Raw genomic sequence first — 23,966 nt, forward strand, 5'->3', positions numbered from 1 at the left:
AACAAATACTGATGTCGCATGTATGACCAAAAACTAACAAAAAATAATATATACATTTTCTATGTGCAATTTCAGACAATATGTAATGATGTATAACTTCGAAAACAAGCCAAAAGCCAGATTATTAAAGGCAATTTATTAAAAAATTGGCATGTCCTTTGTGTCCAATATATTTATTGCAATAAAGGATTTATCAGCTAATGGGCTAAAAATGGACATATTGTACTAATTTTAAAATAAAAAACGATAAAAAAAATGTAGCGTTATAGCCTGTTTACACGTGCATGGATTTACTGGCGGCAGCAAGTACTGTCATGAGTCATGACCATTATCGTGTAAGTTGCAAGGCTGCATGCATGGATTAAAAAAAATTTGCAGCTTCTGAATTTTTACGCGATAGTTACAACATGCATGACTTATGCAGTGGTGAACCAGCCGCAAAAATACGAAAATACGTAAAGCATTTTGACATTTATCAATTTTCCCATCCTATCAAATGACAACAACGCGACTCTCGCGTACGCTTGAAGATTGACATTGCCGAGACGGTTGGCACTTTTATGTGTTATCAGTTATTGTCACATATAATTTATACGCTACTTTATACCAACCAGTTACGCTTGACGCATAAAAAGAAAATTTACCACTGATATTGAATTGTGAACATATCAGTTTTTGTAATTAAACACCTCATGCAATCGAAAGATTCTATTAAAAATTGGTAGATAAATACATCTTTTCGTCCGGATTGCGATAGATGTGGGTTTAATCAAGTTCTTTTCGGTTTAAATTTTTTTGAAAGATTTTTCTAATAGATAAGTATGTTTCTTAGATTATTCAGAATTAAATACCTTTGTATATTTAATGATGAACATGGCATTCTTAAATCTTGTATTCAATCTTGAACAAAAAAAAAATTTTAAGTACCTAGTATATGTTGATTAAAAACTAATAACATTTTAGGAATCATTGTCATGTCAATCAAAATTTGTTTGTAATGTTTTCAGGTCAGTTCTCGTACAGTTCGAATGGCGTGCGCATCAGCGTGCCATCGGAAGAACAGCGGAGGCCTCTGGTGGCCATGGATGATGACGACTCTAACGATGCCGAAGTCTCCAACATCGACTTCATGCAGCATCACTACCAGGTATTCTACATATCCACTGTATTATGATAAAAGCTGGAAGGAACCCTGTAAACTGCATAATTAATTGGGAACTGAAACCAAAACTCTTATACCTATTTCACACAGACATTCAACACATCCCTGATTTAATTGGAACTAGTTGCTTTTCTGTTTGCATACACAGGTGCGATATACTCCATTGAGTCGAAACATCATTGCACAAAAATATATTATAATCAGGCGAAGTAACAGTGATTTTGCATTGACAGAAGAAATAGCTGAAAATATTGGGTTAGTCTCATTTATTAGAGATAATATAGTGATACACAGTGTTTCTATTGTTGAAAGGATATTTCTCAACACCTCGTACAAAAAGATATTATTATGCTTGCCAGCCATTGGCATTGTCATGCTGTCTGATTTGACAGGCTGGAGGTGGCAAATGCAGAAACTGTATTATTATGTAGCTGAAAGCGATATGCACATGCCCGGTTTCTATGAACTTGATTTGGTGACAATTCGGTGCCAGAACTATAGCCGAATGCCACAATCCTGCAAGTTTTTTTTTACAGCCAACAATGTTTAGTCAACTCTGTGTGGATTAATAGGTTAATTTAGATAAAGTTGGCGAGTTGTGGTCGCTTTGAGTTTGTACGTGTGAGTGACTTGTCTTATATCACAGTTTTGAGAACTTTGAGAACCCCTCTAAAATATTTACGTATGATAGATCTTTTATTTAGTTGTTAGCTGAGAGATTGGACGGTGCCCACAGAGAGAGCACACAAATGTCAGTCTGAAGCACTTTTTATAGGGCAAATGCCATCGTAATGAAATTAGGTACACTTTGCCGCAAATGGACCGCACTCATACCAGTGTTGCCAGCTGTACATAGTACAATACTATAATTTTGATTCTGCAAAAAATGTAAAATACTATAATTTTACGCCAAATATGCCAAAATACTATAATTTTAAAGGATTTAAGCCGAAAAATGTTCCTGTACTATATTTTTTACAGAAATACTATAATTTTTACGCCTTTGTACTATAATCAGCATAGAAAAAGATGGCAACACTGACTCAGACATAAAAATGTCCTGCTGAGTATTTTTTTTATCAATACTCCAACTTTCAACCAATTTCTGATAAGCGTATTTTCTCTATAATAATAATCTTTGTTTACTTTACTACAACATTCATTTGTCACTAAACGGGAAAGAGAGAAAGGTGTAATATTATTATTTATTATTATAAATATCTGTGAAAAGATATGCCAGCATTTTCATTTCCCTTGGTTTTGCATCCTATCGCATTGCAAGAGACCATGGCTCTGACTTTGAATATCATATGAAATCAAACCTTTTTGGAGAATTGACACAAAACATCTGCCATGTTTGCTATACGAGATGATGTATGTGATTGCGAAGCTGGTGGCATATTGATAGCTTCCAGTAATACCAACTGTCTTTCCGTTTCATACTGCTTCGTATGTGTTCATACGTAAATGATGGTATGTTCCCTTTCTAACCACCATTTAATATCTTTGGTTATTACCCATTCAGAGATGAGGATAGATTTGAAAAAATTAAAAAAAAAACTACCACCGACCAACATACATACGTATACGTAGGATAATTAAAAAGAATGCATGCTAAATTTACTCATTCTGGATTTTTTTTTTTTTTAACGGTTCTGAATTTAAATTCGATGGGTACGAACCACATAATGTAACCCCTTCCAGTTTTTTTTCCAATGGAATCAAACCTTCAAAAAATGCAGGACTCGTTATTCAAGACAGATGTGCAAAAACAGTGAATAATTATTTACAACCGTGTTTCAGGTCAACATGCGTACAAAGAAAAAACGTCCATCATCTAGCTCCCATGCGTCTGCCACAAGTGAAATGAACATGCAATCTGACCAAATCCCCGAAGCCTTGACCCTGGAACGCGAGAGACCTATGTCCTGGGAGGGAGAACTATCTGACTCTGAAATGCCCGTGGAACCTATACAGCAAAGCCAAGCATCCAACCAGCAGCAAATGCAGCAATTGCATTTACAGCAAATGTGTAACGAACCGATACACGGTGCTCCCGGTAGAATATCAGAAGATTTTCGGTTGAAAGAGGAATTCAGGCCAAAGGAAGAGCCTCTGGACGTCACGCACAACTTTTTGAATCATCATCATAATCAACTTGCGATTGGTAGACAAGACAATGCCATGAGACATCATCACCTACAGCATCATCAGAGAAGTCATAGTATGAATCGGGTAAGGATTTTTTGTGAAGTGTTTTCTTAGTATTAATCTCTATATATATAAAAATCTCGTGTCACGATGTTTGTGGTCGAACTCCTCCGAAATGGCTCGACCGATTTTTATGATTTTTTTTATGTATATTTGTTAGGTATGAGAATAGGTCAACAAGTATATTTCATACCGCTAGGTGATTAGGGTATCTCTATCCAGAAAATTTTTCTTTTATTTTTTTGACAATTTTTTTTTTGTATTTTTTTTATTATTTGGCATACCTATAACCCCAAATTTTCACTTTCCTACCCCCATCCTCCCATTTTATAATCGCGATTTTATTATTTTTGTATGAACAAATTTAACCGTCGTTCGTATTTCAAACAGAACGAAATTATTTATGTTGTTGAATGACAGATGGCACTTCGTCCGAGAAGAATTCAAGAGAAGCGTCGCGTCATTTTGACATTTCATTCGGCAAATCACAACGCAGTGCGTGCAAAATTTTGTACGATTTATTTTAATTTATCTATTTTTATGTGCGTGTATTATAGTGCACAATGCCAGCAAGACGCAAGGGGGGCCATTTGGGCCGTCGAACGAATAAAGCAACAAACATGCGAAATAGTAGAGTAGAAAGAACAGACGAACAAATCCAACAAGATAACAAAAACGTGCGTGTAAGCATGTCGCAATTGCGTGCATCTCAATCACAAGAGGCACGAGCTGAACGAAATCAACAACGACAATTGGAACGGAGCCAAGCGCGCCGGTTCGTAGTTAACACACGCAGAGCAAATGACCGACAACGCCAACAAGTACATCGAACATTTACATCCGCTTCGTTCCTTCGTCTCGCATTCGAGTACGAGCCAGATATTGAATATTCCGCTCATCCGAAAGTGCTGATTGGTGCTATGGACAAAGAATGTCCCCATTGTCATGCGCTCAAATTCAAACATGAGTCAGCCGGGATGTGTTGCGCATCAGGAAAAGTGCAACTACCAGAAATTGAGATACCACCAGAACCATTGAACAGCTTGCTCATTGGCACGGTTCCAGATACAAACCTGTTCCTGAAGTCAATTCGCACATTCAATTCATGCTTCCAAATGACTTCGTCCGGAGCAACAGAAATAGTTCACAATACTGCGGCAAATGGTCAACAATTCCATTCTACGTTCAAAATCAAAGGTCAAGTATACCACAAAGTAGACTCATTGCTGCTAATGCCAAACGAACCACATACATTTTTACAAATCTACTTCATGGGCGCGGTGAGGACATCAATCATGTGGATGCACGTTGCGGCTACAATAGCCTCAATTCGCCTAATGCCAGGCGCATCGTCGGCGAACTGGACGCCCTGTTGAATGAGCACAATGAATTACTGAAATTATTCAAAGCACACATGCACGAATTGCAAAGTGACAATCACGCTGTCATCAATCCTGATAAAACACCAGCTGGAGAGCACGTACGTTGATTCAATGCGACTGTTGTTGACGACATTGCTGGAATCATGGTTGGCGACCGCACATCGACGCGAGAAATCGTGATTCGAAGAAGAAACAATAATCTGGAGTTCATCGCTGACACACACCGTTCATACGACGCTCTCCAATATCCGCTAATTTTCTGGAAGGGACAAGACGGATATTGCATAAACATTAAACAACGAGATCCTGTCACAGGTAATTCATTCATTATGAACATCATTACTCATTTTGAATTGAGAAAATGAATGGTTGATGTTTTTTTGTTTTTATCGGCGGTCATCGTCTACAGTGCTCTATTCCTCTTTCTGTCATAGATCCCATCCCCACACACTTACGATACATTCGTTACTTTTTATTTAATAACCAAAATATTCACTAGAAATAATTTATATGGCAGAACAACGTTGCCTGGTCAGCTAGTAATATTGTAATTATCTTTATTACATTTTAAACATATACATGAGCCCCAAAGCCACAGTATCCCTGGTCACATTCCTGATGTGTTTTAACAGTATCCAATACTGTACCTATCGCAAGTCTTAAGTGAGTTTTAAAAATCTCATCTATATTGTAAGAAAAATTTAACTATAGATATGTTTTTTACACATTCTATTTCGGTGTAATTCATCGTTATCTAAAAGAAGGTTTTGGAATCAATTTTATCGCTAAGGCCTTGTCAATATGGCGCGATTTGACTAGCGCGTTCTCCAGGTACAAGTGACCTAATTGAACCATCTACAAGCACTCGCGGAGTGAGAACTCTCACGCGACAAGCGCAACCGAATGCAAGACTCTCGACATCACACCGTTTTTACCATTCCAAAATGAATTATGACCGTATCGTACCCGAGCGCGACAGTTTTTATGGCTACTCCAAAATAAATTACGTCAGCTAGCTTGTAAAGGGCCGAGAATACATTATTGAAATTTATCGTGAAATACAAAATTTCATAGAAACCGAGTAACACAATTGAGTTGTTGGGCTTTTTCCCAACACTCGCGTTTGTTTTTTATGCTGATTCAAAAATGAATTACATCACCTAGCTTGTTCACTGCCAAATGTAATGCGCTATCTGGACGGTGCACATTTTTTGTACTCAAGCGTAAAGCGCGGGCGCAGTGGGACACGCGCCATCTGGACATTGTCTAAGCTTACATAATATACTATCAGCAACATAGGATACCTTACCATGTTGAATTTGTTACAGGTATCTGTGTTATCCGGAGAGATTCCCGATGTCCGCTGCCCATCCTCCCCCCAATCGCAACAGAAATCATCATCAGCCTGCCCTCCTTCACTACCCGCCGACCAATCTCCTCAATCAGCAGTCTCCCCCGCCACCACGTTAGAACAGACCATCAAGAACATCCCTGTCAACATTATTCCGACGTCTCTTAGTAATAAGATGGCGTCGGAAGCGCATGCGTACGCATGCAAGAGAGAACAGATAAACAACATGCAGCAAGCACCAAATCAACAAGGACAGACTATCTTGCCAGGTTAGAGAGATTTGTAATATTACGCTTTACATCTGGTTTTAGTCGAATAAAATCATGAGTTCTCTTTTATTATCGAAGTGGGGACATTTTATTTTGTCTTTTTCCTTTTGAACAAAATGTTTTACTTATTTATTTTTTTACTATTGACATGTGTCGCTATATTTCAAAATCAGCCAAGTCCATAATAGATGAATATGAGAAAAACAGCTTTTTGTTTTCTCAAGTACACAGTCACAAGGGTGAGAGTTTATATTATTTCGAGTACAGAATATTTAAAATTAATAAGTTCCACATTCCGATAATGCAGAAATGGTAGAAAGTAGTAGTTCTTCAGCAATTCACAAAAAAGTCAAAAATACCTAAAGGTGGACTTGGCTGATTTTGAAATCTAGCGACACATATTATTATGATTCCATACCTATATTATATAAGATCTCTCTGAATAAATTCGATTGATACAATGTATACTGACTGCGTCTTAGTCTCATAGTTTGGATGGAAATTTTTACTGTATCTTTTCTTCTTCTACTTTATGCCTTTCCTCATTAGTCTAATATCATGCTGGATATCTTCACCTTTTCAACGGCTACCAAGTAAGATTTTTGTGTCACGAAGAGTGGTTTCCCAGCCACTTTTTCCACTATATAGTCTTTGAATTTACCTGTGCTGTATAACCTGCACAATTTCATTATTATTATTATTATTATTATTATTATTCGGCCATGTCCGATCCCAATAGGATCATCTGGGCCTCCACAGAGTGGAGCTTTGTATTAACAGATAGGTATTGTTTTTACGAGAAATGGATGTCAGGCACTTGCTCAACCTATTAGGTCCATACTCATATTCATACACAAATTGAAAAACCATATGTATACTTGTCAGACCCATGATTCGGACCTGGGACCCTGGACGCTATAGGCCGATGTTTAAGCCGCGCGGCCAACGCGGTTAGCAGTCATGTGCAACTTCAAGTAGTCTGTGATCTACTATCCACTATCAAAACTGGCAGTAATCTACGTAACTCTCTCGCCATTCTTCAACTTGGGAAAGTGTTAACTTTATGAAAACTATAAGTTTTGATCTTCTTTCGGGCACTCATTGAATTCATCGTCAAACTAGTCTTCTAATACGCAAAAAGCCTACTGTGCGAAGGCAGGAAACTATGCCTCAGTTTAAAACGCGGGGATTCGCATCTTCTCTTTCCCTCACTCCTGTGGCAGTGATGTTATACAAATTAAGTGATACAACGAGGTCACGCTAGCTTACTCATGGTTAATTTGAAAATGACTGACAGATAAGCTAGTTAAGGGAAAAAAATAGAAATGTTTAATGTTTCCCATTCAAAATCTCAATGAAATCAATCATATTTCATTACGACTGAATGTACACAATGTTTACATTTTCACAACTTAATTTCTATGAATCCATGGTGCGATCGATCTACGTATTAGGCATAAAGCCCACCAAAAGCATCGGATCGGGGCGATCACTGCGAAGTAGGCCCGTGAAGCGTAAATACAACCGAAATGACACTCCTCCCACCCGCGCATTACCCTTCACCTATGTAATAAGAGGCACGAGAAGCACAAAATAATTATTATTTTCATCGCCTCTCATAACAAAGCAATAAAATTATTATTTTATTTCTCGGCGGCTCGTAATTCATATTCACGATGACGTAATTCTACTAGCAATATATCGCATACCCAGCAACTAAACAATAACTTTTTGTTATTAAAATAATGGAGGCGCCTGTCTATCGACAACGCGTCCAGAAGCGGATAAAATAAAATAGCGCGTGCCTCTTTTGCTTGCCGTGTTCAATGGGCTTTGACATATTTAACAACGTAGTATTTTCGTTAATTCGTCAAGTATTCGAGTTTTGTTTACACATTCCTTTTTCATTTCTTTCAGCACCTCATCATTTTGGTGATTATCAAACTGGAAGATGCGTTGCATTCTTCTGTAGAACGATATTTTAAAACGTCTAGCAAAAAGTTTTAGAAATAATATAAAAATATCAAGTTTCCATAAAACATTCCAATAATAAAATATGCACTGTGATTATTTTTAGTATAGTAGACGTCATAGTCTTTTCTAAATTTAATTAGTTTATGTTGACAATATAGGACTACATAAAATATAAGAGTTCTCAAATGTGTGAAATTAATAAGTGAACTGTTCGCAGAAATCAAACCTGAAGTTCCTCTGATGGTAGACAAGCTGTTGGGCGGCTACTCTCTTCACAGCACGCCCAGCAACTCCCCACTTCTCAACCGACATCACAAGATCATGTCCAACCCCAGCACAGACTCAGCCATACATTCCATTTACACACACAGGTAATGTTTTGCCGATTACCATAATTAGGTAAACTTGTTAGAATGTATAAAATGCCATTTGTTTGCTTTCCCGACTGCTAACAGGAATACAGACTATAGGAAGGACGAGACATAGGTGATAATACCCAACAATGAGGGAAAAAAGTACCAGTCTTGATGAACAAACATGAATTGATGATCTCTGATGGTCTGAAAACAACTTACTGTAGTTTGATAGTGTGCAGAAACAGAATTCAAACCCTAAATTCACAATGTGGTCTACCATCAACAAACCATCTATAACATTTGGCAACGAATGCCGCGTTCTCATGTGGCAATTTCAAACATCTAAATGTATGTAGAAAAGCAATTGATAAGTGGGAACCATAATATTTCAACAAAGTTGATCAACTTGGAAGTTGAATTGAATGAAATTGAGATCCATTATACTATTGTTGATTCAATAGTGTATCATCATTCGAGTCAACAGATTGTTTAGTAAGTTGCCTGGAGTATCCAAGGTGATTCGCATCGGCACATCAAACGTGATTATGACTATCAATTCAACTAAATCAATATGTGGGATAGTTGAATGACAAAAATCGGTATGTGAGAACGTAGCATAATCATACAAATAAGATCAACTTTATTATAAAACCATAGGCACTAAACAGTTTATTTAAAAAGCGACTATTGTGTGTACATAGTATTTAATGTGTAAAATTTTGTTGTAGCGTATATAGTAGTCCATCAGCAAGTCCCGGTGCCACTCGTCACGCCCCGTACACCCCGTCTCTGTCTCGAAACAACAGCGACGCATCTCACTCGTCGTGTTACTCCTACAGTTCCGAATTCAGCCCCACCCATTCACCCGTTCAGGTAATATTACCGTTATAACATTAATGATATGTATGAAATTTCATAGAATTTAATTGTTACATAAATGCTAATTATTTGATTGCTTTTTAAATAGGTAGGCGTTTTTCATTGTCTATAAAAAGGGGGAGTCCACACTGACCTCAATCCTCGACATCGATGAAACTTGATACGATATTAACAAAAAGGAATAAACTTTTTTTTATTCAACGAATAATTCACAAGATTTAAGAATGATTCTAAGTATTTAACATACATAATTCTGAAAACACTGTATTATAACCAATAGAAAATTTTTTTCTGAATAAAGTAGGGAATCGAATCTGCATCTCTCGGGTATCGCGCCCGCCGCGCATAGACCACATGACGTCAGCTAGTAATTAAAGTAATACCTACTTTGATTTAAAATACAAAAGTCGTAGCCAATCTTAGCTCAATTTGGAAAGCGCTTCAGAGAGTATTATAAGAGCCAATAGTTAAAATTTGTCGTAATTAGTATGACAGCTTTAGCATAGTGGTCTATGCGCGGAAGGCTCGATACCCGAGAGATGCAGGTTCGATTCATGCAGATTTTTTTTATTGGTTATAATACTAATACTAATTTATATATTATACTAATTATTATGTTTGATTCTCATTTTTGTTTTATTTTATTATTATATATAACTAGCTGAAGTACCCGGCTTCGCACAGGGTCGCTTCGTGGTTATATTTATCTTAGATATTTGAAAAATAATAAGAGGAAATTATTTTTTTAATATTAAAATATCTGTGTAATACAATATGGCAATATGAAAATAATTCTAATAGGAGTAAAGGTCAAACATAGGAACACTAAATTAAAATCGAATCCAAAATATGAAAACGTTATTAATGTTATTAATATGTAGTAAAAAAAAAATCAAAATTGGATGGAACAAACAAACAACAAACTTTGTATGTTATATAATAATAATTTAGAAACCTTCGCAGGTGTGCGCACACAACTGACAAAAGTTTCATCGCAATCGGATGAATGGTATAGGAACGCATACGAATAGTAGAAGAAGATGATTTTCTAATTCTGAAATCTTCGTGGGCATGCGCATGACAACTCACCAAAGTTTCATTGCAATCGGATTAATGGTATAGGAACGCATACGAATAGAAGAAGAAGAAGATGGTTGTACTAATTCAAAAACCTTTGCGGGCGTGCGCACAACAACTGGTCAAAATTTCATCACAATCGGATGAATGGCATAAGAACGCATACAAATAGAAGAAGAAAAAGATGGTTGTACTAATTCAGAAACCTTTGCGGGCGTGCGCACAACAACTGGTCAAAATTTCATCACAATCGGATGAATGGCATAAGAACGCATTCGAATAGAAGAATAAGATGATGGTTGTACTAATTCAGAAACCTTCGCAGGCGTGCGCACAACAACTCGCCAAAGTTTCATTGCAATTGGATGAATGGTATAGGAACGCATATGAATAGAAGAAGAAGAAGATGTTTGTACTAATTTAGAAACCTTCGCGGGCTTGCGCACAACAACTGGTCAAAATTTCATCGCAATTGGATGAATGGTATAAGAACTCATACGAATAGAAGAAGATAGAATAGAAGAAAAAGAAGAAGAAAATGTTTGTATCAATTCAGAACTCTTTGCGGGCGTGCTCACAACAACTGGTCAAAATTTCATTGCAATCGGATGAATGGTATAAGAACGCATACAAATAGAAGAAGATAGAATAGAAGAAAAAGAAAATAGTTGTAACAATTCAGAAACCTTTGCGGCGTGAGCACAACACTTGATCAAAATTTCATTGCAATCGGATGAATGGTATAGGAACGCATACAAATAGAAGATAGAATAGAAGAAGAAGATGGTTGTACTAATTCAGAAACCTTCGCGGGTGTTGGCACAATTACTGATGAAAATTTTATTGCAATCGGATGAATAGAATAGAAACGAATACGAATAGAAGAATATAGAATAGAAGAAGAAGAAGATAGTTGTACTAATTCAAAAACCATTGCGGGTGTTACCACAACAACTGACGAAGGTTTCATCGCAATCGGATGAATGGTATAGGGACCATACGAATAAAAGAAAATAAAATGAAGAAGAAGAAGATGGTTGTGCTAATTCAGAAACCTTCGCGGGTGTTGGCACAATTACTGACGAAAATTTTATTGCAATCGGATGAATGGAATAGGAACGCATACGAATAGAAGAATATAGAATAGAAGAAGAAGAAGAAGATGGTTGTATTAATTCAAAAACCATTGCGGGTGTTACCACAACAACTGACGAAGGTTTCATTGCAATCGGATGAATGGTATAGGGACCATACGAATAAAAGACGATAGAATGAAGAAGAAGAAGAGGATGATGATTTTTCTAATTCAGAAACCTTCATGGGTGTGCATACAACCACTTACCAAAATTTCATTGCAATCGGATGAATGGTATAGGAACCATACGAATAAAAGAAAATATAATGAAGAAGAAGAAGAAGATGATGATTTTTCTAATTCAGAAACCTTTATGGGTGTGCATACAACCACTTACCAAAATTTCATTGCAATCGGATGAATGGTATAGGAACGCATAAGGGACAGACACACAGACATACAGACAGACAGACATTCATTTTTATATATTAGTATAGCCTATACTCTTCCCGCAAGTGCAAGCAATAAGTTTACAAAGTTTTATCGCAATCGGATGAACGGTATGGCTGCGCATTAAATACGAACAAACAAACACACAAATATTAATTTTTATATATTAGATATATATTTCTTTTTTGTTTTGTACAATAAAAAAAATCGGTTGTGTGGCCCGGTAGGAAATCTCATTTTTAGGATTTGGCTCAGCTGTTGAAAAGGTTGGCGACCCATGAATTATATGATGACAGATATAATACTATCTACCTACTTAAATTATTTTTAGCCTAGCCATGGACTCATGGATTTTGACTTTTTACTGTAACTATATTATAATTTTATTTAACTATTATTACAAACCAATTCAGTTTCTCGGATTTCGTCCAGCTGTGTATCTTGAAATAATGTTTCAGCGGTTATGTTATCTTTTTGATCAGTAAATACATAATATCATCTTTCAGGGTCGTCATCCAATCCCCGCCCATGCAGCCGCCCTGTTCCGTTCTGAGCATGGTGCATTCGCCACATCTCGTCCACACCATCTATCATCCGTGTCATCAGTCTGCACACAAGAAGGCGGCGTGACATCCGGCAGTAGCTGTGGAGGTCTGGGAGTGATAGACCCTGGAGGAGGTGGAACGGAGGCTGGTAGTCCAGATCCCGAAGGAGCTGAAGATAGAGTTCATCATCATCAGGGAGTCAGTAGACAACAGTTAATTAATAGGTGAATATTTCTGGATTTTTTTTTCATTTGGATTGTTTAGAGGTTTAACTTACATTAGGTATATTAAATGTTGTAGAATTAACTACATTTATGTATTCCAGTCTGAGAGATTTTAGATATGTTCTAAAACTTGTACAGAGGCCATTTTTTGTTTTGACTAGGTATATAAAACCTTATTAGCTGCATACCGCTCCATACCAATGAGCAAACATGTCATTGGCTGTATACTGCCTAATTCCAATGGGTTGACAGATGACTGGACTCAATTGCTTTATGAGATGTCAAAAACTATGTACGCATCAAATCTATGCGAACATAGCTAAAAGATTATGTATGATTTATAATGATTCCAATCAATACATTTTAAATTTATACGTATTCCTCGTAATTCTTTAAAACTTTTGCCTTCAAAAAGTAGAAGTACATATCTATTGGAAAGAGTACAGAAGATTGTCACATTTTAATAATAATGTTGACCTTATACCTTTCCTCTTCAATCTGTAACTTTCTTGATTATTTCAGTCCATGCCCGATATGTGGAGACAAGATATCCGGCTTTCATTACGGAATCTTCTCTTGCGAATCATGCAAAGGTTTCTTCAAGAGAACTGTGCAGAATCGAAAGAACTATGTCTGCTTGAGAGGCGCCAACTGTCTCGTCACTGTTGCCACTAGAAAAAAATGTCCCGCGTGCCGATTCGATAAGTGTTTGCATTGCGGGATGAAATTAGAAGGTAATTGTATTATCCCATTTGAAAACATTTAATTTCTAACAACTACTAACTATGTCTACTACGTGCATCTATAAATATCGTTGCTAGAATAAGCTACCAGACATTTCAATACTTCCTATTTACTTACTACTAATCATACATTGACATGTTATGTTTTTTTACAGTTATTTAAACCTTTAACCCTTTCCCGGCGACCGTATTCCAGTAGGATACAGCTAGTACGTAACACATGGGCGACCGTATAGCAGTCAGATACGCAAACCTTGACCTGTGGATAACGCAAGAAATATTTTTCATGCGGCATTGAGAATTTTATTAAAAAATAGCCCGATCCATCCGCCTACTTCCACCTATTTAACTTTGTCAAAAATATGTTGTTTTAATTTCATAAACATCGATCTTTCGAACCCTCTCGATCTATTGAGATTCGCCGGTATGATTGCATCAGTTCAAATCTACGCGGTATTTTTCAGCGCCTGCGCACTAGGTATACAAAATATTTTCATTCGAGTTGAGTGTGCGCCGAGTGATTTATCGTGTCAAGTTGAATATTCACCGCGATCTTTACAACACCATGTTTGCGGGAATAAAATACAACCAAAAAACCGAACCTGTGTCGTCGTAATATTTATAAATATGTACTTGAACTTGTGTTCTGGATTATGTCATTTATTTTTATTACTCATGGTCATGTCGTCATGTGTCACCCCAATTGTTTGAAAGTCATAAATCGAGCTCATTATTGAAAGTCGTAAATATGTCGTAAAGATACGTCCACACGGAATGAAAAAATATAATATATTATTATATTTTAGTTAGGACGATTGCGAGTTTTACCAATAAATTACGAACTACTATGAAGGAATATATAAAACGTATAAATAAACGTAAGTATAAAAAAAAACACACGGGTATACAACATAATATAAAATGTAAATCATGGAATATTGACTCTTCAACTATATTACATATTATCTTTGTATGCAATTTAATGTTTATAAAATTTTAAAACCTCACGCAATAAATGTTTTTATAGCACTTTTACAAGCACGCAGCAGATTTTACAAAATAAATATTGTTTTTTTTATAAAACATAAAACGACAATCACTAACATAACACAATGCTCAATAAAACTGAAAAGTTTAATCTAGTAAAAATCCAAATTACACTAAAAAAAGAACATAAGGAATTATTACCATATTTCAACCACTGTGGACTCAACTTTACGCGACCCATAAAACTTGTAATAATATGCGACACAATAAAAGCTATTATTTTCAATATTTTTAACGGCATTTTTAAGTGTTTCTAACATGACTAAAATAAAATTAGTGTCAGTGATTTATTTCTTTTCATAGGCGCACAATCTCAATGACGCGTTTTTACGTCACAAACATGGCTGCGTATTTTATCGGTACAAGGGACTATGGACGATTTTATTCAAGTATTCACAGCTAAATTCAACAATCGATTCTATTTTTTAGTGTGGCACTTCGAACCTTATGTATCTAGGCATGATAACAGTAATACCAGCTATTTTTAATTGCCGTATTTATCATAATATAGCGAAGCATAGCATTTAGAAAAATGGTACCGCAGAGAGAGCCCCTTTCATATTGAAACTGACGCGGCGGCCGGGTTAAGAATTAACAATTAATATTATCTTTTATATTCTAGCAATAAGAGAAGACAGAACACGCGGTGGCCGATCGACTTATCAATGCTCATACAGTTTGAGTGGAGCGGCATCCACCAGTTCACTTCTTGGAGCCGGATTAAGTTCTGGTCCTCTCAGGCATGCCTCCAGTCTCACATCCGTAAGTCACTGTACAATATATAAATATACATAATATATATAATTTTATAAGATCTCTTTATTAAATTTTAAGAATCACAAACAGAACTGAGAAATTTTGTTACCGTTGTCACGGTTATAGGACGCCTCAGGATGTTATTCCTGTCACTAGTTTCAAACAACATAATCATGTAATAAAACTAAAATCAAAACCATCCTCCTAAATTATCATTTGACTTATGTAACATGTACAGAATCATGTCACTTACATCAAAAACCCATATAACAGAGGTAACATTTATCTTTACAATATTTTTCTTGCATCTTTATTTTTATTTTCCATCAGGTAAATGGACCATCATCACATCTGTCCTATCATTCTCAACACGATCTTCACACGGCATCCTTGGGAGGAAGTTCACACGGAATGTCACTGGGAGTTAAGAGTGAACCCGGACCGCACTCTGTCCATTCCAACAACATGGCCGTACCGCCACTGCTCCAGGTGACATATTTATTTAATAACATATTTATTTTATTATCCAATTAACACATACTTTGGAATCCTCGGAAAAATTTATATTAGAATTAAAAAATCATTGTATTTCCACTGAATGAGACTTGAATCGACAACCATTGCAACCTGTGCGGTGTGTTTTACTTACTATCGATGCAACCACTAATCATGCCAAAATTTCTTAGCAATATAACTATGACTGGAGTATTATTTCAAATTTCGTTAATATTGGCGACCATCTTTTGTAATTTTGAATGAAAGTAATATGTAACGAAAGGTACCAACCAACCTTGATACATCGACGTTGTCTTACCATTATGGTAGATCACTTTAATATGTAGTAATCACTAAATTACAACAAACAGCTGCATAGTATCTTTGTGTAAAATTATTTTACAGTTACGAGTGATTTATTGTCTTATTTGCAGGAAATAATGGATGTGGAACACCTCTGGCAGTACAACGAATCAGAGCTGACCAAAATGAACAAGGGCCAAGCACTGGGCGGCGGAAGTCAGAGTGCATCATCAGCGGCGTCGATGATGAACAATCCTCTCCTGAAAGCTGCGGGAGTATCTGCGGATTCAAGTCCCGACTTCCTGGCTAACCTGTGCAATATTGCTGATCATCGACTGTATAAGATCGTCAAGTGGTGCAAAAGTTTACCCCTCTTCAAAAACATATCGGTTAGTTGTATTTCAATGTTATTTTTAATCTGTTTAATGCTCTTATATGCGGGGTTTATTTACAAAAACTGGTTATACTTTAGTGGCAAAGGGTAAATAGTGCACACTAAAATTTGTCAGTCATGCTTATTTGTTGTAATTGAACTAAATACAAATTACAAATGGTGTTGGTCAAAAGGTAAACCTTGCCTGAAGCAAATCATAATAGATATTAGATAGGAAATATTCTTCAATCTATAGAATATCTAAAATTATACCATTAAGTCATACATAACTTTAGATACTTTATTGATAGAAGAATATTTTTTTATCTAATATGGTTTGGAGTAGGCAGATGAGGTAAAGGTATATACATAGTTTGTTTTTGTTTCAGATTGACGATCAGATCTGTCTCCTGATAAACAGTTGGTGTGAACTTTTGGTTCTGTCATGTTGCTATCGAGGTGTTGGCACTCCGGGTGAAGTCAGAGTTGGCGGTGGCAGCCGTGGCATCACTCTCGAACAGAGTGGCAAGTCAGTAACTGTTTCATTTATTCATCAAATTTAATACCAAATTATTATTATAATTAACACCAAATTATTATGTATTATAAAATGAAAGCTTATTACAGTGTTCATTATTACTTAAATTTTGCAGATTGGGATTGACGCCCTGCATAGAGAGGATGCTTCACTTCACGGATCACTTGAGACGGTTACGGGTGGACAGATATGAATATGTCGCCATGAAAGTTATAGTCCTTCTCACATCAGGTCAGTTTTATAAAAAAAAGGATTCACTATCTTGCAAAGCCTTATATTATGTACATATATTTTAAATCAGACAGAACTGACTTTTGACAGTTTTTTTAAAAACATTTACATACATTCAGTAAAATCTCGTTAATAAGAACACAGATAATTTGAAATTCGCCGTAATTCGAAATTTTCGCAAAAAAAGAGTCCTTTGAACATTATTTTCATATAAAACCATACCTTTAATTCAAATTTCGTAATTCTAAATGATTTCAGAGTCCTGGCATAGAAAAATATTCAATAAATCGTAATAAAGCACATTATTTCATGAGCCAGTCATTAAAAATTGTGACAGATTTTTCTTAAAACATCATAAATTACTTATTTTAAGAAGGTAATATAAATAATCCTGACATTTTATGACCCATTAACACACACGGACTCGGAAATTTCGTAGGCACATCTTTAATCGTAAACGAAATTAACACACACGGACTCGGAAATTTCGTAGGCACATCTTTAATCGTAAACGAAATTAATGAAAATCAAAAATTAATGAAATTCAAAATTTTAATATTTTTCCCCCATACATTTCTTAATTCAATTTTTTTTTCGATTTTCGGTCCCATGGAATTCGTATTAACAAGGTTTTACTGTACCTTACCTGTTTGTAGTTGATAGAATGTCTGTCTCAGAAGCCGTGAGTGCGAGTTCGATCCCGCGTCTGCTAAAAAACTATATATTATTTTTTCAGTGTGTCAGTTTCAGGAAGAGAAATGACCCAATTGCTAACCATACTTCGTAAAACAATGTTTAATATAATTTTCACTCTATGGAGTGGTAGTCTTCTTCTTCATTTTATTTCTACTATTGAATTTATTGTGTATATTTCTTACTGAGAGTAATTTTGAACATCAACAATATATCTGTCATTATTATCACAATATAGCTCTACAGTCTACACCTTCGGATGACACTTGGCTCTCCAAGTACATTTATAAATTCCAATCTACTTTGAGCGCTGACTTCCATGCTCCTCTCTTCAACCCCTCCGTCGTCTCTGTGAACGAGTGAGAACACCCAGTCTCACTTTAAGAAGACGCTTTAAGAAGAGCTTTGTACATAGTCCATATAGTTTTTCGTATATGGATGATTCAAATCAGTCTAAATTCCAATGTAAACGTCCATTCCATAAATCAATAACCGAAGACTGATTGAGTGCATTGTTATTTTCAGATATATCTGAGCTGAAGCAGCCGGAGAAAGTGCGGGAGTCTCAAGAGAAAGCATTGCAAGCTCTGCAAGCGTACACGCTCGCCCACTATCCTGAAACGCCCGCCAAATTCGGAGAACTTCTACTCAGGCTACCTGAACTGCAACGCACTTGCCAGGTATGTTCACGTCATTTAACTATACTGATAAATGAATAGATAAAAGATAATCACCATAGAATGTTACATAACCTCAATGTCTACTTCGGATGGACATAATATACAAAACATTCAAAACGGAAGAGCGCCCGATGGACGAGTGGCAGAATATTCACTTGAAGCCGTGGATGGTGGGTTTGCATCCAGTTTCCTAATTTGTTGAGCTAATGGCTGACAACTTTTTCTTTTTATTTTAAATCGGTAGGGAAACCCTGTCATACACCCGAGATCTTGAATGAATTGTAGAAAGAAGGGAAAAAAATATTAATTTACTTAATGATCATTCAACCAATCAGTTAAATATTGTCACATGAAGCGATTGGAAGTCAATTGGAAGAGTCATGTGAAGAGAAAGTGTGAAAGAATAAATAGGTTTTCATTATAACTAGGTACTGTCTTAGTTTGACGATGGGTCTTGAAGTCCGATAATGTGAGCCCTAAAACACCATCTATTATATTTTAAACTATATGAAGAGTATATACATATTAACCTCTTATTGGTGTCACCATTTTTATCACTGCTATGTCAGTCATCGCCAGACAGTGCAATCAATAATGAGGTTGTCAAAAAAATTTGAATTTGAAATTTGTCTTTATTATGCATTATTTATCAGGATTTTGAACCGTTATTTATTTTTGTTTTCTTTCCGGTTCAAGTAAACAAATATAATATAACCAAACCGATATATTATACCGGATCAGTTCCGGTTTTCGTTCCGACAAAAATAACAGTTTTTCCGGTTTTCGGTTCAGCTCCGAGTGATTAATTTATACGCCTACGACAACTGAAGTGGGTAGTAATTGTTAACGCGCGTTAAACATGGACCGAACCAGAAAAACTAATATTTTTTTTTCGATTCGGTTCCGGTTTTCGTTCTGACAAAATTTCCAGTTTTCGGTTCAGTTCCGGTTCGAAGCCCTGTTGTTTATGTACATAATAATAACTTGTAAAATGTCTGATTGTACTACTTTATAATATATTTCGATCTTATGAATGGTCAAAATCAAATGCTTTTTATTCAATAAATAATTATATGTAGTAAGCTTAATTACAACACACTATATGTACCTCTTGGGTGAAGATTTTTTATACAGGATAGAAAATTATATGAGCCGTCTAGTCACTAAACCTGTCCAGCTATTATTGGAACCATTACAAAGTTATTTAGGATATAATCTAATTACTTACATCATATATTGGTATGTTTACACCTTGTGTACAGTGTATTATTTGTATTCAGGTGGGCAAGGAGTTGCTGAACCCGACAAGCAAATCGAAAGACGGCGAGACTCCCAGCTTCAACCTGCTGATGGAACTACTCCGAGGAGACCACTGACATCTTCCACTCGTTTCATCATCAATCATCATCATCATTTTCCACTGTCATCATCATTATCAATCACCATCGAAACAATCACGATTTGTTTCATCGTATGGGACCTAAGGTTATCAATACTCATTCATTATCATCATTGTTTTTCAAATTATATTGTGCTGAAAGTCTTGAATTCATCAGCCAAACTCATCAACATATGTATTTATTAGATTGCATCTGTGCTGCTAAGTATAGTAAAATTGCTCAAATATTTGAATATTATTTTTTTATGGTAAATTTCAGATTAATATTGCGATAATATAATTCTTTCCTTATAAGAGCTTGACTACACTGTGGAGTTGTAGAGACAGAATAATTTTAACAACTCTGCACTATTCCTGGACAGAACATCGTTGTCCATTGTTGCATGTTGCTGTGTGACAGCAGAAGCTGCATTTTTGCAAATTATGTAAACTGTGGCTATTCCTTAAAACTCGTTATCTTATGAGAAGTGCAGCAGACGGGACTTCTTCATTTCTGCTAATCCGCAGCTGATAATTTGCCGATGCGGTTGCCACTAAATTTTGTTCCACAGTGTGGTCAGACTCTTAAGAATATCTTAAAAATATTTGCAGTATAGATATTAGGGGTCGTCCATATATGACGTTGAGTTATAATAAGGGGTAGAGTTCTTGTATAATGTGACTATTAATTGTGATGAAGCAGATAAAAAGGGGTTGGTAGTAGAAAATATGTCACAAAACTGAAAAATATATTTAAACTCTAAAATATTCCATGATGACATATTGAAATCGATCATTTTCAAGAAATCTATTTATTAACAAATCAGTTCATAAATGTGACTTAATTTAGACGGGGGGAAAAAAAATTGTAACAAAATATGACTGTGGGTCCCAGGGGGAGTCAAAAATACCCAAAATTATTCAGCATCATTTATGGACGACCTTTTACTCATTCTTATTTCACTCAATGTAATAAATTATCTTGAAAACCAGTGAATATAAGGCTCGTAAAATCATTCTAAAATGAAGATAATCGTCAAAATAAAATATTTAATAAGTCTTCCTGGACGACTGATTTTTGACCCGACTCCGTAATGGTAAAACTTATTTATAATACTGCGTATGTAATAATACTTTACAAATAATGATATTTTTCTAATGCAAAGATAATGGATGATGACTGAGAAAAGGAAATCTTCTCTGTGATCAGTCGGGGTGTTGAGATTCGTCGGTGCTAATCTGTTCTTACAAATGCCATATTATTAAGAAAGAAAAAACTACATCAGATAAGTTAATATATTATTACTAATCTTAAGTACGGTGTCGCGAGCGCTTCCGCGGCCCGGTAATGTTGACACATCGTAATATTTTTGTAATGGACGCGCGGGCGAACTTCGCAAACGTGTCAAATTGAAGACTGCCTTTTGTACGTTCTTTACAATTTCGCAATTTATTATTGCCGCCGTTGATTTGGCGGTGATTATTAATTAGTGTAGTGATCCTAGTGTTAGCTGTAAATCGAAAATGTTTTATATTTTATAAATTCACGAAACAACGGTAAAAGGTAGCTGTATTTTTGTTGACGTACGCAAAATAGATCTAATACATATATAGTTAGCTGTTAGGCTTGCGTTAAGGTGAAGGCCCGTTGTAAATATAATCATTGAAATATTGGCTTTAATTGACCCGAATATTATAGAGAATCTACAACATTAAACACTATTCCTAATGTCTTTTAATGACCTACCACTTCCACAATCGCGTTCTGAAACAATAAAATTATCTTGGCCGTCAAGAAAACACAAATAAATATAGAAACTCTCACATTAAATGGACACAATGAGGCCATTGGTTTCAAAGTCAATTATATCTTTTTTAAATATTTTTCTATGATTCTGGTTCTTACTACTTCTCCATCATGAATAATGAATTAAAATATCAGATTTAGCTTCTTTTGCTAGTTCAATAATATTAAATCGGATGTTGGTTGCTTAGTCGGAGACATGTCATATTCATCAGCTGCCATTTTTATTTTATTTGATAAACTTTAATGGTTTTCTTAAAATAATTCTAATGTGTATTAGGGGATTTAATTTCGCCATTCATTGACTTTTCTAATTATTTATTAATACGTTTGTAACAAAATATATTCTATTTGCAGTAATGCTTGGTGGTTTTTTGTGATTATATCGAAATGGTGATTCATAACCGACTTTGACACCAATAACTTCACATGCAACTTGTTATATTGATGTGTCCCGTGGCAATGTAATTCAGTCTACTGCAGAAAAGATAATGTTTTCACATCAATTATGGGTTATACAAAAACTGCCACCAAACAAACGGTCAAGTGTGAAGGCGGATTCCCAAATGACTGAAACGTTATCATTATCATTTTTGACACCGCCTTCCAAATGTTTTGGTCGAACATCGTTAAATCCGGTGTGGCGCAGTCCATCCATCTTAGTTACAGCCGTCCAGATATTCTTTTGCCCTCAGCGGATGCGTACATAGCCTGTCTAGCTGCTGAAACTCTTCCAGCATTTTGCACTAAGACTCCACAATAATCTTGAAATCGACATTGCTTCTATAATTTATATAACATCTTTTATTTCGGGTCAATACCATAGTTTCAAACTGAAGCTGTTTTTTTATATCTCTTGTCATATTGAATTATTTTGTGATCTGCCTCATTGGCTAATAATCATTATTGCAATAATTTTCTACTGCATAATAATATCTCTATAACTGTAATAATAAGAATATCATAAAACTGTCCTAACTCTGAAGCTAGCATCATATTGATGTTTGGTTTACTTGTGGGATTTATTACAACAGGCTTTCACTATCTACATATTATAATCAATTATCGAATAGACTTCCTAGGCATTCCAAAAGCATTGAGTATTTATCATTCAGCATTCTGTTTGTATTTGTTAAATCAAAATTCAAATAATCTTGTTGATTATAAGTATGTAACCTGTCCATGTAACAAATAGTAAAATTACAAAAATACTCGACCGCCCGCTATAGTCACACATTTTAAGGGGCAACTTCCATGCAAGTATGGCAAGTACATTCGTAGCTCTCTGTAGTATGACAAAACTTATTGAGTTATTACAACCATTCAATTTAACCTTTGGTGTTGCTTGAATTAAATTTAATTTAATTTATCTTGACAGTGAAAAAACTTTTCCATTAATAAATTTTACACGTTGAAAACGTTTTTTAAAACTTCATTACATTAAATTGTATTCGCAAGATGTCATATATATATTAATATTTTATCCCCTCGCGTTCCCACCTAGGGTTTATGAACCCGGAATCCTGCTTGATATTTTAATCCCGAAATCCCAGGATTGACAATCATAGACTTCCTGAATTTCAGGATTAGTGAAAAATGTGATTCAAAGAAAGCAATTAATACATAACTTGAAATAATAAGTCGATATTAATCTCTTTCGTTTTCGCGAGATTACGGGATCAGACAAACTTACATGATATTAAACATATAAGTCAACAAAATCATCAATCAAGAATGTGTGCAAAATATTTCATATACATACATATTTTTTGTTAAAATAATATATTTTTATCAAATAGGATTGAAAAAATACTATTCTTGAGATTGAAGATGATTTCAAGGGTTAAAATCCTACTCCCACTAATAGGGGTGTATCCTGCATCGCAACAACACTAAAAATGTTTCAATTGGTTACTCAAAACATAATTTCTTGCGCCAAAGAAAGATGAGTGGTGTGAATCTTTTTGATA

The 23,966-nt window shown here is 35.4% G+C and overlaps 1 protein-coding gene across 2 annotated transcripts in view; it reads left to right on the top strand.

The window, feature by feature from the left end:
• Nucleotides 1–21,985, top strand: part of Hr39 (Nuclear hormone receptor FTZ-F1 beta) — a 64,413-nt gene extending 42,428 nt beyond the window's left edge. Inside the window, exons 3-16 of one of the 2 annotated variants that reach the window (XM_085946510.1) lie at nt 1,008–1,147; nt 2,966–3,397; nt 6,084–6,375; nt 8,567–8,720; nt 9,434–9,578; nt 12,693–12,955; nt 13,478–13,689; nt 15,368–15,507; nt 15,832–15,990; nt 16,431–16,688; nt 17,062–17,201; nt 17,326–17,441; nt 18,660–18,814; nt 20,095–21,985. In XM_085946510.1, the coding sequence (XP_085802636.1) occupies nt 1,008–1,147; nt 2,966–3,397; nt 6,084–6,375; nt 8,567–8,720; nt 9,434–9,578; nt 12,693–12,955; nt 13,478–13,689; nt 15,368–15,507; nt 15,832–15,990; nt 16,431–16,688; nt 17,062–17,201; nt 17,326–17,441; nt 18,660–18,814; nt 20,095–20,190 (2,702 nt within the window). In that variant the 3' untranslated portion in view covers nt 20,191–21,985. The remainder of the gene's footprint in view (nt 1–1,007; nt 1,148–2,965; nt 3,398–6,083; nt 6,376–8,566; nt 8,721–9,433; nt 9,579–12,692; nt 12,956–13,477; nt 13,690–15,367; nt 15,508–15,831; nt 15,991–16,430; nt 16,689–17,061; nt 17,202–17,325; nt 17,442–18,659; nt 18,815–20,094) is intronic. The other variant, XM_085946511.1, reaches the window with a different exon arrangement.
• Nucleotides 21,986–23,966: the final 1,981 nt, after the last annotated feature.

Source organism: Rhyacophila brunnea, unplaced genomic scaffold (assembly GCF_057557595.1).
Source record: "Rhyacophila brunnea isolate RB1 unplaced genomic scaffold, BYU_Rbru_1.0 scaffold_2, whole genome shotgun sequence".
Classification (NCBI taxonomy): Eukaryota; Metazoa; Arthropoda; class Insecta; order Trichoptera; family Rhyacophilidae; genus Rhyacophila; species Rhyacophila brunnea.